This window comes from Mastigoproctus giganteus, chromosome 11 (assembly GCF_048544385.1).
Source record: "Mastigoproctus giganteus isolate SK-2022 chromosome 11, ASM4854438v1, whole genome shotgun sequence".
Taxonomy (NCBI): Eukaryota; Metazoa; Arthropoda; class Arachnida; order Uropygi; family Thelyphonidae; genus Mastigoproctus; species Mastigoproctus giganteus.
Window position 1 is genome coordinate 30,986,521 of NC_143585.1, and position 20,318 is coordinate 31,006,838.

General features: G+C 32.8%; 1 protein-coding gene across 1 annotated transcript in view; it reads right to left on the minus strand.

Annotated features, from left to right (window-relative positions):
• The window catches only part of LOC150077850 (tRNA (guanine(10)-N(2))-methyltransferase TRMT11-like), a 58,233-nt gene that overhangs the window by 13,316 nt on the left and 24,599 nt on the right, over window positions 1-20,318 (minus strand). Inside the window, exons 4-8 of the mRNA XM_090384730.1 lie at window positions 18,275-18,364; window positions 17,279-17,416; window positions 8,825-8,981; window positions 5,938-6,018; window positions 2,961-3,128 (exon numbers count right to left, since the gene is read on the minus strand). Of these exons, the coding sequence (XP_090240856.1) occupies window positions 2,961-3,128; window positions 5,938-6,018; window positions 8,825-8,981; window positions 17,279-17,416; window positions 18,275-18,364 (634 nt within the window). The remainder of the gene's footprint in view (window positions 1-2,960; window positions 3,129-5,937; window positions 6,019-8,824; window positions 8,982-17,278; window positions 17,417-18,274; window positions 18,365-20,318) is intronic.

The following is a 20,318-nucleotide window of genomic DNA, read 5'->3' on the forward strand; positions in this document are numbered from 1 at the left end:
ATATATTAATAATCTTAAATAGTTATGGAATTTTTTTTAAAATAATGCATGTCCCATTGTAGTTAGTTAATAAATAATAATTTAATTCTGCAAAATAAAATGATGTCGCAAGCTGAAAAATGCAATTTTACGTTTATTATTTTGGAAATACCTAATTTTATTCTGGGGTCGAAAATGAGAATAGTTTCCCTAGGACCTCCTAGTGATTAGAAACAAAGTTTACCATATTTCTCTAAATCAAACTATTTTTAAAATAGAATGGGGGACAGACAGGTTGTAAGGACACTTTATGCATAGGATAGGATTATTATGTAGTTTTGTGTATCAGTTTCAGTAAAAATTTAATTTGAATTTGTGTTATTGTGTTCATATTACTAGTAAAAACAAAGTTTTTCAGAACTTTTTTTCCTTTTAAAAATATGACGTAAAGGGGTGCCAAATACTTGCTTCACACAGGCGGCCAAGGAATCAGGAACAGCCCTGGTCACATGGAATAAAATCACAGTCAACTCAGTGACTGTGGCTACATCCAGCCCCTTTAGTATAAATTTAAGGTAATTGGTCGTTTGGTACTCCATTTGAATTTCATAATTATGAAATGATGAAAAAAAAGTTAAGGAAAAAATGACAAAGTTAAAAAGTTTACAAAATAATTCATACAAGTCATTAAATTTAGCATGAAAGTACAATATATTACAATACAAAGTGCTATGTGTAAACTTTTGGGTAAAGCAATGGTCATTTCAAATATGTGAAAATTAGCTCAATATGTGAAAACAAATGAGTATCCTATGGAGTGTGTACCTAGAAAGTTCCAGGAATGCTTTTGAATGTAAATTAGAATTCAACTTACCAATTATTTGCTTTTGCCCCTTTCAAAATAGTTTCAGCAAATTCTGCATGAATCCATTCTCTACTGCCATAACTGGAAGCATTTCTGGAACTTTTTTTTTTTTTTTTTTTACTGATATTGATTGTAATGCTATACTTCTTCTAAAGACCCAAAAGGTTTCACTTTCTTATCAACCTTGATACTTGGGAACATAAAGAAATCAGATTGAACCATTTTTCTGCTATAAATGTTTTCAGCCAATGCAATATAAATCAGTGCATTGTAGTGATGCAGCATCACTTGTTAGGCTACAATTCATATTTTCTGTGCAATACTACTTATTCCCTCAAACACTTCAAAACTTGAAGTATAAAATGCGATCGACAGTTTGTGTAAAATAATTGAGTTTGTCCCTGATTCACAATATTTTTTTTTTTTTTTTTTTTTTTATCAAAGAAAACAATGGATGGTCTTGAATTTTGATTGTATTATTTTTTTTATTTTTTTTTTTTTTTTTGCCTTGAAGAACTTTGTCTTTCATTATTTGCATTGCCTTTTCATCTTGATCATTGAAATACCTGTTTCATCTCCTGTGATGATGTTATCCTGGAAATCTAGTTCTTGAAGTATTGTACAAAAGGTGATAGAAACCCATTTTTAACTGTCTTTGGCACCATCTTTACACAGATCATTTCAAGACTGATGGTTAAAATTTCATGAAACTCTCCTTGTCCATCCCTAGTTGTTCTATTATCATTCTAATAATCAGTATGAACAAGTTCCTGCACTTTTAAACATTTTGATTATGAATATATAACCACTGTTATTGATATATACACTGATCGTCATGATAGAAGCATCTTAGCAATGACCACATGAGAAGAAGCCATAAACCTTAATATGGAATATTATTACCTGACAGTCACGCAACATTCACAATAGATTCTCAATGCTGTTAGTGAGTGTGTTCAAGAGTCTTGGTGTTGCACAGAACCACAATCTTTCGCAAGAGATTCATAACTTATATATATATATATATATATATATATAAACATATAAAAAGGATAAATGTAAACTGCATGCTGGGTGGGGGAAGGAGTACTGGGATTACTGGTAACAGATAAAAGTGACAGCTAAAAAAATAGAATTTGAAATGCAGAGAGAGTCTAAATTATATATAGGCACTTTAAATAACCTTACAGAACAACCAATTTGAATAAAAATTTATTAATTGGTTGATGTAAGCTAAAATAAAAAAATAAGTTTTTAATAAGTTTTCATTAAGTTGCAGATTAACTGGTGATCCACTGAGTATGGAAAATAATTAACAACACAGAAAGGAAGTGCATTGTAAAATTGGAAGTATGAAAACATACATTAAAGAGGTTTAAATTAAATGGTCATCTGAATTATCAAAATTGTGTTTGCTGAACCAACAACAATCCTCACCTCACTTTACAAGAAGATGTTAACCTGCCAGGGATCAGCATGTGAGTGGGATTCTCCTCTTGAGATAACTGGACCTTACATATTCAGTGATACTGTTAATGAATGATGCAGTTCCTGCAAAAAAGAAATGTTTCCAGATACAATGGTGCACTTGCACATTTTCACTCTGGTATTCATGGACAGTGAATTTCCTAAAAAATGATAGGTTATGGGGAAATGCTTTTGAATAACCTTTGGGTTTTCGGACCTCACTCTTCTAAACCTTTTTTTTTTTTTTTTTTTCCATTGAGAAAGACATCTGAATGATAAATACACTCAAAAACCACCATTTGGCAGGATTTATCAGTAATGATACAGAAGGCAAGAAAAATTATAGCTGTGTTCAAGTTGTTGTGTTCAAGCTGTTGAGAAATGATGCCAATCATGTTAGTGTGCTGGTGGAGGATATTTTGAACATATCGCATAGCTTTTATAATTCATCCTTTCTATGTAACTAATATATCTGAAATCCTTTTTGGTTCTTGTTTACACAATAAACTTTCTAATATAGAATATAGCAAAGTATTTATAGATAATTTTGACTCACCCTGTATAAAATTAAATTTATTACCATCTTGAATTTATTCAAACTTATGTATTTAAGATGAAACTGCACTTAAGGACTGAAAACTATACTTACAATCAGTAATGATGGCGTCAAATAGTGATGACTGTTCACGCCACAATGGGCGTGAAGAATCGGCTACCAAGGCATCCAAATATTGGTTTTCCAATCCATATTGCTGTAGGTTTGCCCAAATACCTTCATCAGGTTCCCTTTCTTTCTGTTTGTATCTGGTAGGTTTAGCTGTCAAAAATAACAATATTAAACTGAGATACAGCTTGAAAATATTTTTTCATGAGAATGTATGACTATATGAACAATATTCCAGGGCAGTTTAACAATTTATGTTCATATATTTACAGACTGTCTTCAAATTACAGGAACATACTGCCATTTACAGTGTTTATAAGTAATAGTGCCTGTTTTTATATTTAAGATCTTTTAAAGAAATCAGCATATGAAGATGTAACTTCTCAATAAGATTCAAGACAATAAGTATTTACACAAATCAAAATTGAAAACGCTCTCTGGAATTTGGATCCAAAATTTGATGAAAATGAACCAAATAATACACACATAAATGAAGAGGATATAGCTTAAATGAAAAAAAAAAAAGTAACAGTAAATTTTTTTGATTTTTTTTTAGTTTTAAATTTTTAAAAAAATTTGATTTTATTTTTGACAATAATTTCACTCTGACTAGAAGTCAAAATAGTAAAAATTGGCTAAGGTAAAGAAAGCCTCCATGAGAAGCACGCAAAAATTCGAAGAAATTTACCAGTAAAAGTACTTTGCCGTAACGGCATTTGTATTGTTGCTCGCTTGGTAAACAGATGGTGGGTGTTATCGGTCTGAAGTAGAAGTTGAATCCCATGGGAGCTTGAAAGGGGGGTAACCTGACCCTTTTACTTAAGAATCACTAATTGAATTAATTAATTGAATCACGAACAGAGTCATATTGGAAGTTCTGGCATCGTAAAAAATGTTTGTAACGTAGTTTCACCGCTAAACTTTTTTGAAGCTTGCCGTGCTTCTCGTGTGGGCTTCCTTTGCCTTTCTTTTTCTTAATAAACAATTTATCCACTAGTCCACCAGTGAATCTAAAGAAAAAAAAGTCAGGTTACCCCCTCCACTTCGGGAGGGTTTCAATTCAATCTCCCATGGGATTCAATTTCTACTCCTGACCGATAACACCCACCGTCTGTGTACTGAGCGAGCAACAATACAAATGCCATTATGGCAAAGTACTTTTACTGGTAAATTTCGTCGAACTTTTGCGTGCTTCTTGTGCAGGCTTTCTTTACCTCCACCTAAAAATTTAATATTTAAATGCCTCTATGTACATAGTTTTCCAATTTTTATGTACTTCCAAATTGCTTGAAAAAACTCGCTACAGGTAGTAACATACATTCCAGAAACTCACGAAAGAAAAGTTTAATTTGACTATATTTGCACTAAAATTATACATTAACAATATCTTAATATTACTTAAATCAGCAGAAAACCCTCATTCGATATTTTTGAAATATATTAGCATTTAAAATTTTCAAAATAGATGAAATATAGCAGTAGATTAAAAAAAAAACTGCAAAACCTAATGAAATTTTTAAAACTTTGTTTGGGTTTACAGATTTTCATTAGGTTTTTATAATTAATTGTGCTTTAATTAAAGAAGATCACTATATATGCCTGTAGACAACAAAGCATGAATTGTCCAAATATTGGAATTTCACCAATGCATGGCCACTTCACAATCTTAATCCTTGTGGTTTGTGGTAATGGTTAGCACTGTTTAAACTGGGTTTAATCATGGCTCACCATGAAGGAAAATATCACATTAACTTTATTTAATCAAATAATATATTAATATTTCCCAGGACATGCTTTGGGCACTGGTTGACCGTGCCATACTACTTCCAGCATTTTGCAATATTGAATGGCTATTACATTAGGCAATTTTATCTTCGCAACCTGTAGCTTCTTTCATACTATACTATAATTGATCAAATAAAGCATGCTGTATGGTTGTATTGTATAGCTAAGCACACCCAAGTGTCACTTTCTGGGGATTTTAATTGTGACTTTTGTTTGTGTAATCTAGAAAATCGCTAATCCAAATTTTGTCTTTGGGCAGTTCCTTGTTTACTACCTAGTCAGCCAAAATGACTGTAATTATAACCATCCTTACACAAAATATATACTTTGTAACACCATCTGAATGATGCAAGTTTCAGTTAGATTTCATCATAAAAAATTTTGTATTTTTGTTCAGACAAGCAAAAACAACTGAGTTTATTTTCTGATAGCAATCAATAAATACTTTTAAGGCTCTGTCAACAAGTAGCAAATTCTCTTAATAATCATGAGCTATTTCCCAAACAGACAAACAAACAAAAAAAAAAGGCTTCCACTCGCAACTGGATTTTGGAATATATTTATACAGATTACTTTTCTGTTACAAGCCTCAATCTGTTCAGATATAAGTGGCAAAAAATGCTGGACATATGTAGTTACTAAAACTATATATTTTGAAGGATCTTCCAAGGCAGTATTAACAATTTATGTTCATATATTTACAGACTGTCTTCAAATTACAGGAACAAACTGCCATTTACAGTGTTTATAAGTGCCTGTTTTTACATTTAAGATATTTTAAAAAAATCAGCATATGAAGATGTAACTTCTCAATAAGATTCAAGACAATGTGGATTTACACAAGTCAAAATTGAAAACACTCCCTGGAATTTGATTCCAAAATATGCTGTATAATCATGGTAAACATGATTATACAGCATGTGATGTATTGCAGGAAAACTTGACTGACAAAAAAGTTTGTTTCTCCAAATTCACCACATTCTACAAAGTTTACATTCATGAATTTAAAAATTGTATTTAAAAAAAAAGTGCTTTTTATTATAGAAAAAATAAACTGACTGTTTAATATATGCTATTTCTGAATACATGCAAATGTTTTATCAGAAAATAATTTGAGGCACTTTACACTACTCTTAAGTTGTACGCAATACATTATTAATATGTTATCATCAGTTACCTTTCCCATGCAGCATTAAATAATCAATATCTGCACCTAAAACGAAACCGCCAAACTGAGCTGCTGCCACTAGGAGACTTCCTGCAAAGATCAATAAAAACAATCATTTACAACCTAAAGAATAAAAAATCATCAATAAAACAATACACAAATATTTTAAGATTATCAGTGATGTTCCAATTCTGGTTGAAAGAAATCTAGAGTCGCTTATTTTTGCAGAATAACGTTCAGGCAAGGAATAAAAAAAAAAAAACAATGCTGGGTTATCCTCTTGGGAAGTCAAATTGCCTTGTGAAAATGCAGTCACATCAACCAGGAAAGTGCAACTGACTTTTTTGGATGAAAAACACTGGTTGAAATGTCATGTTTTTTTCCTAGTGGTCCAAGGAGATTTTTTTCTTCTTTAATTTGTCATATTAGGATTACCTCATCAAAAACATCTTTCTGGATAAAAAAACTCACAGTTACAGGATAAAAAAAAAACTTTACTATCCTTGCTTGAGACTGACTAATTCAGTCACAGAGTGAAAAATCAGTAAAGGAACTCTTTACATAGCTCAGTCTAATAAACCTTACCAATCGCATCTAATATTTCAACGTTAGTGTTAACATAACTGACAATAACAAAATTTGAACAGGCGCAATATAGCTGAAGCAGCTTTTTCACCACAAAACTACAAACAAGTGAAAAATCACATAACAGTTCTTTTCTTTGTATCAAAAATGGGGTTTGAACCTGTGCCTTTTGCACCAGGTGTGGGAAGGACAGTGATTATAACCACTGTGCTACCCACAAAGACTGGCCCAAAGGGATATCACACACAGAGGAACAAAAGTTAAAACTAGGTTTTCTCTTATATCATTGGTAAAAATTTAACTGTTAATTCTAATCACTTTGCACTTGCCCATGAGCACAGTGGGTAGCAAAGATTTGACATGGCCACAATATGTGCAGAAGGAGAACCAGCTCCAATGACAGGAATGAAGCATACCCAGCTTTTCCACATAAAATAGCCCAATCAAAATTAAAAAGTCACTTACTGCTTGAAAATTGCAAGGGGATACTCTACATCAGTAGTTTTCAACAGAGGTGCTGCAACAACATTCCAGGGGTGCAACATAATTTGGGTTTAAGTTACTTAAACTTATTTTTTTTTTTTTAAATTTTTATATTTATTTCATTATAAAAAGGTGCACAGTATCTTTTTAATCTTTTTAATTTTGTGGTGATCTATAATTTGTTTATTTAGTACCTCTATAAAAAGAATAAAATTATTATATATATATAATTTGTATTATGAATTGCTTTGTTTATAGTTATAGTATTGTAATAACTATCATATAACATATTTTTTTAAATATATATATATATACACAGAGAGAATTGGATCTAACAGGCAGAAAATTGAGTATTGGTGCCACAAAATAAAATAAATTACTTAGAAGTGCTGTTATTAAAAAGAGGTCAAAAACCACTGCTCTACATAAATGAATAAAGGCTAAAAGCCAGGTATCCTTTTATGTCATTGATAAAAATTTTACACAACAGTTTGCAGCTACTGCCAAGTGTAGCAGGCTACAAAATTTTGCCATGAAACATGGCCACAGAGGGTAAAACCAGCTCTGGCAGCAAGAATGAAGTCATGCCTGACTTTTTCACATAAAACAGTGCTCCAATTGAAATAAAAAGTCACAAATTTCTTGGAATTTTTTTAACAATGACCTACATACAGAATCAAATTTAGTATTTTCTTATGCCATTGATAAAAATTTGATATATCACTTTCCCATTGCCAAGGTGGGCTGTAACAAATACTGTGAAACATAGCCATAACATGTGTGGAAGGAGAAACAACTCCAATGGCAGGAATTTGTGCAATAAGTCTCAGCAGTATGCCACTAGGGAAAACTGAGGTAAACATGGCATAATAGATGCAGTGAGAGAATGAGCTCCAACTGCAGATAAAATTCAGTTGCAATCAGTAATTTCCATATGTTCATTAAACATAACAATGCCTTCAATAAATAAAAGGAAATGCCATGTATCAGCCTACAAAAAACAAAAAAATTAAATTAAACACAAAACAATAAATAAAACAAAATTAAATAAAAAAAAAACACAAACTTTTTTTGTGTAAATCTTATAGGCTGATACATGACACTTTTTGGAAACGAAAACCTTTCCAACTCATTTCCCTTGTCATTTTGGCTATGGATAAGTATCTGAAAGACCATGTATACAGAAACAATCCCCATAGAGTTAATGAAGTAAAAGAGGTTGCATCCGTTGTTTTCAGAATCCTGCTGGCACTCTAAGCAGAGTAGGTGTCAAGTTTCAATGTCAACTACAAAGGTTTTGGATGCCAGTTGTTTAATACTTAATTTTTTCCACTAAGAGATTATTCTCCAAAGTATACTGTGTTAATTGACACCAGAATCGTTCTATACATTAAATATACTGAATTATATATGTAATTTAAAATTTATTTTTTTTTTGACTCTGTAAATGAATAAACATAATGAGGAAAAAAAAAAAAAATGTTAATGAATTTAATTCGGCTCAAAAATTACCAAATTCACAAGAAAATTTCTAATGTATTATGTGTATGTTAAGAAGTGATTAGTATTTTGAAATAATTACACATAAATGCCAGTTAGTTTATATCGAACTGCACATTGCATTCTGATATAGCACACTAAAATTTTTCAAATAAATAGATATGAATAAATTCCTCAAGTAAATAAATTATTTGAAGATAATTTAACTTATGGAAGGAACCGATTTAACAGTATATTATATGCTTGAGGAAAAATTCCCCTACTGGTGAATGAACTAATTAATCAAATAAAAAAATGCAATACTTAAACATTGTAGAGTGAACTTTACCTGAGCCAACAAAAGGATCTAAGACCAAGTCTCCTGGCTGAATTTTAGCCATATTAGACATAACTAATGATAATAATGGATCCATGCTAGTATGTCCAATAAACTTTCTTTCCTTCAAACTTATTTGTCTGCTTACACATCGTTGCCCATCAGAAATCTAGAAAAGGGATATAAAATATGTGAAATTTTTAGCAACTTAACAAAGAAAAATTGTGCAGGATGAAGTTTTATTATATAAAAACTCACAGGATAAATCGTCCATATCTTCTTGGAGGTACAAAGCATATTTTTCCTGAAATCACCTTCATAAAGACTAATACAAACAGTATAAATGCAGTTGGATGTTGTTCACTTCATTTCTAAGTCTATTCATATTTGTGTTATCAGGCAATAATCTGAGAATATGAATGCCCAAGACAAACCTATTTTGAAAACAAAGTTAATAATGCAGTACTGAATTTAACTGAAACCAATTAATAGGCTATTTGTCCAAATTTTTAATCCCTTTATAAAATTAAACTAAGTTGTATAATTGTTGGAAAAAGTGCACCCATTCTGTATTTAGTTTTACATTTGTCCCAAGAATAATAATTGACAATCATGCCTTAGCAAGAAACCTGGTAGCCAAAATAACCATTGCTTGTGGGTCAGTAAATCAATTAAAAAATGCCTTTTCTGCCTTTCAGCATCCTCAGTGCCTCATTCATTAACATTTACCAATAAATTTTTTTGTTTATACACTGGGACAGCCACACAGAGTCAGAGGAGTCAGAGAGCAAGAAACCTGGTAGCCAAAATAACCATTGCTTGTGGGTCAGTAAATCAATTAAAAAATGCCTTTTCTGCCTTTTAGCATCCTCAGTGCCTCATTCATTAACATTTACCAATAAATTTTTTTGTTTATACACTGGGACAGCCACACAGAGTCAGAGGAGTTTGCAAGATATGGAGAATATAAGAACATCAGTGTATTTAGCAGTCACATAACTTAGAACTATCAATTCAAATGGGTGTACTATTGTACCCCCACATTTGACCGCTTGGCTGTGGTGGCCTAGGTAAGATAAATTCCGTATGGAGAATTGCATATTTTTTTTCAGTCTATTTCCTTTATGACTTCATTTTTTTTGGTATTTCCAACAAACTCTCTACAATTCAACATTTCCCTCTTCTTTTCTGATCTACTCATACTACAATTTAACGTATCTGCACCACAATCCCACATGTGTCAAAGAGAGAACTAACTTCTACAACAAACAATACTGCAATATCAAATGAAAAGGCATAGCATAAATGACTGAAAATGTGTCTGTACAGAATATATGCACAGGATTTTTTGTGCATTCACATCATCTTAACTGCCCATGATTACCATAAAATAAGTAAAAAAATTGCACAATAATTTCATTTTCTGAAATGACCAAACATTGGGCCTCTTTTTTAAAAAAAAAATGAATTTAATTTACATATTTTTAGTTTGTTCGGAATGAAATAAAGATAAATTCATGAATATTTTTTTTATTAATGGTATGCTTAACTACTTTAAAAAACTTCCATAGTGATGTCATTAACCTGCTCTTAATGAATCAGACCTTGATTCATGAAATAGTTAAATATTTCTGACTCATCATACAAAATGGGATCCCCTTATCCTGGGATATAATACTTGCTAGTTTTTGGGTATCTTTGTAAAAATGAGAGCAGACAATTCTTTAGCATAAGTGTAGGCTCAGATTGGATGCATTTATAATTTTCACTATGCTTCCTTTGCAGTTTATATCAGGATGTAAACATCTTCAAAAATTATTTAAGCAAGCATTTTTCAAAGGGCATATCATCTACCAGCAAATGTTTCACCAGCTGCACTATCTCTCTCTCTCTTTCTCTCTTCACTAGCAAGACAGTGGAAAGAAGTATGCTAAACTATCATATTCAAACATAACTAATTAAAGAGTAATTATTGCCATCTATTAAAGAGATCTGATATGTTAACTAGGCTTCAAAAAATGTTTAAAAAGCTGAAAAAATATAATTGTGGAAAACTGCTTTTCAACAAACTAGGCATTCTAAACTTATGGGGTTTAAAAAGCAAAATATTATTTAGAGGAAAATAAATAAATTACTTATAAAACTTGAAAAACAGATTAGGGTTCAGGTAAAATGTTTATCTTAAAATGAAAGTTTTCTTTGTCAGATAACCTAATTCTTATGAAACTATCAATCAGTGAGCTGCTACACTGCTATGCACTTACTGTTCTTATTTAAGTGTGATAACTTGCCTTCTAATTTCATTAACTGAATTTTTTTTAATTTACAGCATTAAGCTTCATCTGTCAAAGAAAGATAATATGATCATTGTGGCAGCACTAATGTACACATTTCATAACGACTAGATAAAGCTAAACGCTGTCTGAAAAAGATAAGATTGAGCTCATCTGTCAAACTCTGAGGCTTTTAATGTGCTGTCTCATTTACACTAGAGAAGCTCTGCTTATTTGCAAATAAGCAGAACTTAACTTCTCCAAGGAGAAATATAACTGGTTGGCTTTACTTTTTTTATGACCAAATGACAGCTAAGGTCAAGTCCAACTTACGTGTGATGTGGTACCATCCTTAAAATGCCATTTCAATAATTATTGTCACCTCAATGATGGGAGGACAGGCACAACATCACTATAATTCCTAAAAACACAGTTGTAACTTAACTCACAAAGATGAGAGATAGTCCAGGCAAACTAAAGCAAATTTCCCTTTAACCTGGGCAAAATTGCTTCAGAAGCGTTCTAAAGAGTTTCCAGCTCAGGAATCATTGCTGAATAACACTATTCAGATTGAGATGTGTAAGATCTTGAATGGTTTGAGGCAAACTTAATGTTGATGGGATTCTTCTTCTTGCCCAGATTAATCATCTGAGGGGACAAATTCAAATTGAGGAAAGACAGCTGTAGAATAGATGTGCGGAAATTTGTCTTTAGCCAGCAGGTGGCTGATTGCTGGAACAAACTCTCATCTGTCATTGTGGAAGTTGATAGTTTAAATAAATTCAAGGAAGAACTTGATTAACAAACTTTTGGAGCTAATGGATGGGGTCAAAAGGGAAGTTTTTTTTTTTTTTTGCTGATGCTGTATAAGCTTGCTTTCTTGCATCATATGCCTCCACTAATGCTAATGCATAGCTTTGTCCTGCCTATTCACATAAAAAAGCATACAAAAGTGCTTTACTTTTGTGTTTGCTTGTTATATAGCAATACTGTGACATTCAGGTGGAAGAAAGAAGTATTATTTCAATTTATTTCTTTATATTATTTGTACAAGTCAGTTGAAAGTTGAATCAGTGGGGTGAGATCCAGAGACAGAGTATCCAAGACAAGAGTGTTACTATCTTGGTATGTTGGTATCTAGAATTGCAAAATGTAAAAATAAAATAAAAAAATTCATTCATACTACTCTCAGGGAATGAAAAATTTAAATAATCTAAGATGGATACTTCACAGAGAATGTATATAAATCAATGCTATTTTGAACTAAAACTTATGGATGGCTACTTAAACAAATACATTTGTATGAAAATCATTTTAAGGATATTTGCAATAGGGCAGAATTGTATTACAAGTGGTATCTTTAATTACTGAATATTATGCAGTACATGATTTCATAATAAAAATGCAACAGCCATGAAAACAGGCCTGAGTAGGCAGCTCATCAGTTCTAAAAATACACAATATCCACACTTTCCCTCACTGTAATCATGAACAGCATTTATGTTATGATTTGCTTTATGTTAAAATTACACTCATAGAGGGCAGTATTCAGTCATCATGTGGCTAATATAAATTCACATATAAAAGATGCATGCTGTCATCCACAAGTTGACTTAAACTACAAGAACTGCCAGAAAAAGTGTATCCACAACTCATCTAAAACTCAGCATTTACATTATTAAGAAACAGTTGTCACAACAGAGCACTGCCATGACAATTGTTTTGACCCTTACTGGTCTCTTGTCAGATGATGGATAGTCCTTAAATGGCCACATAGATCAGAGGAGTTTACACAATTGAGAATAAAAGAACATGGCCATATTTAGCAGTCAAGTGAGCTTTACCTGCAGTCAACACATATATACTACTATATCCTCACATTTGACCACATAGTTATAATTGAATGTGGGCACTGAAATAATCTGAAAATTGTGCACATTACTTTTCACATTCCACAGTTCTGAATTTCATTGTTTTTTTTACAAACTGGAAACCAATCTCAACTAAAAGAACTAGAATATGCACTTTTCCCATATATTTAGAGTAAATCTTTCACAAAGCAGAAAAGCAAACTAAAAATAACTGAAAAGACAATCATACATAATGAGCACATGCAATGGCTGGTTTTAGTTTTGGCTTGCTTCCACCAGAAGTTGTCTTTTGTATCCAGTTTTTGTTCAAAGCAACTCACTGTTGGTCAAGTGGGGTTTTTAACTTTTATTTTTTTATTATTATTATTTTGCTCTCACTTTCACTTGAAAACTAATCTGTTCACTCTGAATTAATTCACAGTGCTTTCCAAACGTAACATTTTGTCATAATTTCCATATTAAAATTTTGAGAAACTCTGTTGAATGTGGGGGGGGGGGGTAACTGACCCTGAAAGTTGACAGTATTTTGTAACTGCCATTTCCCTAACATTTTAATTTCCTTCAAAATTCTTTACCACTGAAAAAGGTACAGAAAAATATCAATATGTGCAGAAAACCTCTGGTTTAATTTATTTTAATGTGAATGTTATTTATACACAACATGAAGTCATAGTCATAATATAATATTTGTGACTTAAGTAGTTCATAAGTCTATATTGGAAGGTGCACATCCCAAATGGCTTCTAGATTTAGTTTTTATTATTATTTTTTTTATATTTTACTAGGAGTATGCAGTTTCATATAAATATAGGAACAGAAGTAACAGTTTTGTTTCTTTCTTCAAATTAAATGACTTTCCTAATACAACAGTAAGGCATGAAGATAGGATATTTGCAAGTGGGAACAGATGAGATGCTGCCTAAAGGCACAAATTGGCTAAATCCACTTTAAATTTATACTGAATTAATAAACACTAAATAAAAATTAGGAGGAAATAAAACTGTTACTTTCTCCCTTATAATTTGTGCTCACTATTTATTCAATGAATTCAAGATGGATTTAGCTAGTTTACATAGGCAGTTTAACACTAAAAACATGAATGATTCCCTGCACAAGGGGCATCCCTAAGTGATGCTAGAAGGGAAGCTCTTAAATGGCAATTACTCAGTTCACCCCTTCTCATATTATCCTTGTAATCGTGCCCATTCTAATAATACACTAGTGTGCAAAACTTAAGGACCAGTCAGGTTTTCACCTGTAGCTTCTCATAGGAGGCCTGGATATGGGGAAAGCATACCAAAGGAACCTCGTGAGGTACAGAAATGATGAAGGAAACAACACCGACACAACAACGGAAACAAAACAGTACAGAGGGACTTTATTAAAAAATGGCAACACACCACTGGCTGCCATGATACAGATGCATCACTGCCAAAGATGGAACAAAGGGAAGAGGTGGTCCTCAGTAGGAGATATGGCCACCCCTAATGTTGATGCAGGCTTTGCACCCCTTGTCCATATTTAGAACAATGTTGTTGATCTTGCAGTAACATCGTCCATTCCTCTGTCAGCACCATCTTCAGCTGGTGAACATTTTCTGGTGGGAGTGGACATGCCACTAGGTGTCTCCCCAGAGCATCCCATATGTGTTCAATGGGATTTAGATTGGTGGAACGGGCAGGCCAATCCATATGAACAATGTCCTCACTTTCCAAAAGCATATCAACAGCTGCAGTGCAATGGGGTGTGGCGTTATCATCCATAAACACGAACTCGGGGCCAATGGCACCTCAGAACAGATGCACATGGGGAAGGATTACCTCAGAACAGTAGCGTGCACCGGTTACAGTACCGCCTTCCAGTATCTGGAGTTGTGTATGTCCATCCAAGATAATGCTTGCCCAGACGAGAACACCTCGACCACCATATCGATCCCTTTCAGTGATGTTTGCAGGGTGATACTGTGCGCCAACCTCTCACCAGATTAGCTGACATCCAGAATCGCTGCTGAGACTGAACCTACGCTCATCAGTAAAGAGTACCTTACCCCATTGCACTGCTGTCCAGTCCTTGTGTTCGATGCACCACTGTAAACGGTGTCTCCGATGGGCAGGTGTTAAAGAGACACAGCGTACTGGCCGTCGGGCAAACAGTCCACCTTGTGGAGTCGCCTGGCCACAGTAAACTGTGATATCCTGCGTCCTGTGCAGCTGGCTTGCAAATGAATCCTGCTGTCTGGTGTCAGTCCCTCTTGGCCTGTAGGAGTATACAGCGGTCATCGTTGGGCGTTGTTTTTTGTGGATGACCATCACTGGTCCTTCCAGCAGCTGTACCTGTCATTCTGAAGGCCGACCACGCACGTGAGACAATGCTATGGGCAATACCGAACTATGCAGCCACACTCCTCGCACTTCGACCTTCCTCGAGTTTCCCAATTATTCGACCCCAGGTAAAGTCATCCAGTGTTGTCTACTGGCCATTTCGTTGTCTGTAACACTGTATAAAACCAACTGAACGTCTGTAACAATTGGGCTCACCATACGATAATTTGCACATAACTGCTGAACTGCTGCTTTTATCTGTTTATGTGAGCCCTCTCATCACGATTCAAATTTTTGCATGTGCACCAGCTTTCTATTGAACGGCCACAGTTATGCAAATCGCCACAGGCTATTTAGTTTTATTTTGTGGTTGTAACCTTTAGAAATAGTGTTGGTCCTTAAGTTTTGTACACCAGTGTAGGTGATTTTTAATTTACTCTGAAAGCTTGCCTGCACTAGTAAATTCTTGTTTAAGTTTGAAATCAGCTGTAAATTTAAGATGATTCATTTGTTGTTGTGTATTAACTTTGCAGTTTGTGATCAACCACTGCAGGACAGTGGTTAATCACAGATAAACTGATACAGACTATGAAGTCATATTTGATTATCTAACATTTTTTTAAGTAAATGTCTATCATTGTTTGAATAAATAAAATTCTTTTTTTTCTTGATTTTTCTTTAGATTTTTAATGACTGCGTGTCAATTACTGCATGTGAACTTTTTGTATTAAATGGAGGAACTCTAATTTTCATTAAAAAAGCTATTTTCTTCCAATTTCTGTTTCTTCCATAAATATTTTCATTTTCAATAACTATAATGACATAGTTCATAATAACTGCAATGATACTACACCAACTGTTATAAACTTTTATTAAAATAAAATAGTATAACAAGAACCGGATAATATACTATATTATCTAGTTCTCATTATACTATAATGATATTGTATATTATCCAGATAATATATCATTATACTATTTTATTTTAATAAAAGTTTATAACAGTTGGTGTAGTATCATTGCAGTTATGAACTTGACAATTTCCAACCCCAGAGTCCTATTCGAAGAACTATAATGACATTATTATACTTTCTTTAGTCTGGTCTATAATCAATACACATTAAAAGATACCTATATGAATCTGATAGTAAATGTTATCATTCTACTCAGTTTTCTGACTGGTATTCCAAGAAACATTCTATCAAAAATTAGAACTTATTTATCATTTTGATACAGTTTAAGATGGGGGAAAAAATGGTATATAAGTAAAAACAAGTTCTTGTAATGTGTATATACTTGTTTTCACAACATGAAGTGGAAATACCCCAGAATGGGTATTTCAGTCAGTTTTACTTCCTTAGTTCTTTTACTTTTACTTCCTTTCATGCTCTGTGCATGAAAGGTTTTGTATATGTATCATAAATACATTCAATGATACAAATAAGCATAGTATTACTGAACATTTTTTTTTTACTTATGTCCTAATCCATGTTGGAAGATAGCATATATGTTATTCCATCAATTTCTTACCCATATAAATATTTATAAAGTGTTCCATTAATCAAAAAGGTCATAAAATACTGCTCTAGCTGGTAATATATCACAAAAGTGTGAAGATTTAGAAGATAATAGCTTTTGCTGAGGCATACAGCCAGTAATTAAATATGCAATCAAATAATCATACATTAGTCTCCTACCTTATTACTATTTCAAAAATACAAAATATTCATTTTAACCATGAAAAATATTTAGAAATATCAATAAGCAGAATTATTTTCTCAATTTTTGTTCAGCACAGTTATTTATATTGTTAGGATACAATTTTTTGGGCCCACTTTAAATTAGGTCATGGTCCATATGAATGAGAACCACTGGTGTAGAAAACTGTTAAGTTAAGTATCTGGTCAGTTAAAGCTAAACAGTTACTAAATACCTATATAAACAAGATAAAAATGTTTCAATTCAAAAATACATATTTAATTTATTGTATTTTTTTTTTACCCAACATCCAAAGAAAACTTGGAATGGTTTTTCAGGTACCATACTCGGTTTAGTTCCATAATATTCTATAAGATGAAAACTGTGGTCTGGATCATTCAACTGAACAGTCCCTTCTATATGAAATATATTTAGCAGTTCCTGAAAATATATAGTGAAAACTCATCTGAAATTCCTTATCCACAAAATTTAATACATAGGTAAAATTGTTAAATATGTTGAAATTTAATGAGGATACAAATTATCGTGCATTTTTTATTCTTAGACTTTACACTTTAAAATACATATTTTAACTCTCCTTGATAGCAAATTATGTACTTAACTAATGAAAGATATGTTTAAAGGTTCATAGGCTGAATAAACAGGTTGGTTGGTTGTTGAGTTTTATTGGCGCATTAGCAACTAAGGCTATAATGCACCTGAATAAACAGCTACAATTTTTATGAGTACAATAGAACTTTTTTGACAAACTTAATAGGACACGAAAAATCGTTAGTTAAAAGAAAATTTCATTAAATTAATTGATTTGCCAACTCAAAATAAATGTGAGATCTAGGGGATTCTATTCACTAGAAAATCCAGCCTACTACATACAAACAGGCAATTTGTTTGTATGCAACTTACTTGTTCCCTACCTCAATTAGCAAACTGCTTTTCTAATGGTTACTTTACCCAATCAATTAATTGAGTTGTTATATGATTTTGTTGTTGAGAATACATTAATATAATGTTAACACAAAAATAAAAATACAAAGCAATTGTAAAAATTATTAATCACATTATATCCAGTCCATTCTGGATACTTTTTCATTATTGGTTATCTTCTGCATCATAAATCAGTGAATAATCATTTAGTTTTATTGCTGACAATAAAACAAAAGCATACAAGTTTTGGAACAGTGACACTATTTGCTAATTCTGCATATGCATTATTGCAAAAATGAAATTTTGCAATGTTTTTGTCTAGGATCATATTGTTCAATATTTGATAATACTTGCCTCAATCCTCTCAATCTTTGATTCTCTGCATATCTTCTTTCCAAAGCCCTCCACCTGAATTCTAAATGTGTGACTCTGTTTATATGGAATCTAAAATAAAAAAATAAAAAATAAATAAAATTAAGTCACTTAATTCCATTAGAGAAAAAATTTCCTCTAAGCTGGTGTTCAACAGCTAGTATTGTTTGCACTGCATTGTAAATAAATGTTACATATCATCTATAGGCAATACTTAATTTTTATGGCATCTTAAAACTATTTCTACACATATAAAACAGAAACATGGACAGACTATAACTAAGTATTTTGTATTTCTGAAAATTCTAATACAAGTTACTGAAGATGTGGTAATCCCACAGAAAAAATCCCACATCTGTACTATATGACATTTGATTACTCCTAATGAAAACCTCCTTTTCTTGCAGAAAGGAAAGGGGAGATAAAAGACAGTGCTAGCATTGTACAGTAACAATGCAGTATCAACACTTAAAATGCCTACATGCTTGACCATTATTGCTTGTTGAAATTTGTAATTTTTCATAGTGCTCAGCATTTAACATGGGTGCTATATAGTAAAAACTCTATGAGCACAGTTCTTGGTGATCAAATAAAAATGAAGGCAATACCATACAGGTACTGGACACGAGACCACCTTAGTAGCAAGAGTTCTAATTTTTTCACTGCAAACTCATCTTTATTCTCTAAATTGTAACAGTAGCACTATAATGATTCATCTCTGACAACACTCTCTTGCAGGCAGTCAACCAAAACCCTACATCCAGATGTAATGAATAAGATATTATGAGTGAAAGAGATCTGCATGCACATTCTTCTGTTGTTGTTGTTGGTTTAGAGATTTATTAGGTGCATCGGCAACTATGGCCATTGTGCGCCATACATATGGTAAGTATTTATGCTATTTCCTGTCAGATAGAGATAATTGCAAAAAATAGTACCAGAAAGTTAGTTTTTAACTAGTTAAAGGAGGTAGTATACATTAATAATTTTGAGAAATGTAAAAATGTTTGAGACATTTGTTTTATTGCCTAAAAGTGAAGTAAATGTAAGGGGGGTCTTCTGTTGTGGCTGGAGTGAAGATATCCTGTTGTTCTCTTGCATATTTTAGGCATTCAACAAGGATATGTTTTACTGAAGCACTGTGTTGCAGTGATGACACTCCGGGGAGTGATCTCCCCTCTTAATAGATAACTATGAGTGATATTTGTAGGCATGCCAATATTATCTCCTGTTGTCGAATTCAGCTGAAGCTTGAAAGCCATCACTCAAGATTTGGCTTGATACTCCAAAGCTTATTGTTATTTTGATTTTTCCATGATAATTGCCACTGGTACGTGCATTTTCCCTGGATTATTGATTTATAGTCTTGATATGGGACTTTCCAATTGTCATTGTGTGGTAAGATGGCTGATTTTGCAGCATTGTCAGCTAATTCATTTCCTGAAATTCCCAATGTTCAGGGACCCAGCAGAGGTGTATGCTTTTTCCAAGTTCAGATAAAGTATGCAGAGTGGGTTATTTCCTTTAAGACTGGTTTGTTTGTTTATTTGTTTTTAGGAGCATTAGCAACTAAGGCCATATTGCTCAGGGTGTGGTGGTCATTTCCTGACCTTTTTGCATCCTCCGTATTTGGTGGTCACGGGCTCGAAACCCTTTAAGACTGGGTGGGTGATATTCTTTGTGTTTTTCAGGGCTTGAAGTGCACTTAAAGAATCTGAAATAATTATACTATTTTCAATACATTATTCTGGTCATCTGTTAGGCACTTGGGTTCCATGTTTGCACATGCCTCCTAATAATGCAAGTGAACAGTCATTATGCTGGACATGCTATCAACAGCATTGATCACTTTTACATCTCTTTAGGTGCCACACAGGGATTTTCTCACATTAAGTCATTCACCTTGATATGGATGGTTCGACTGTTGATGATCCTGCTCAGATAGCAAACAAACTGAATGAGTATTTTGCATCTACATTCACACATGAAGAGTTATTAAGGTTTGAAAATGCCAGAAGGTTATCAA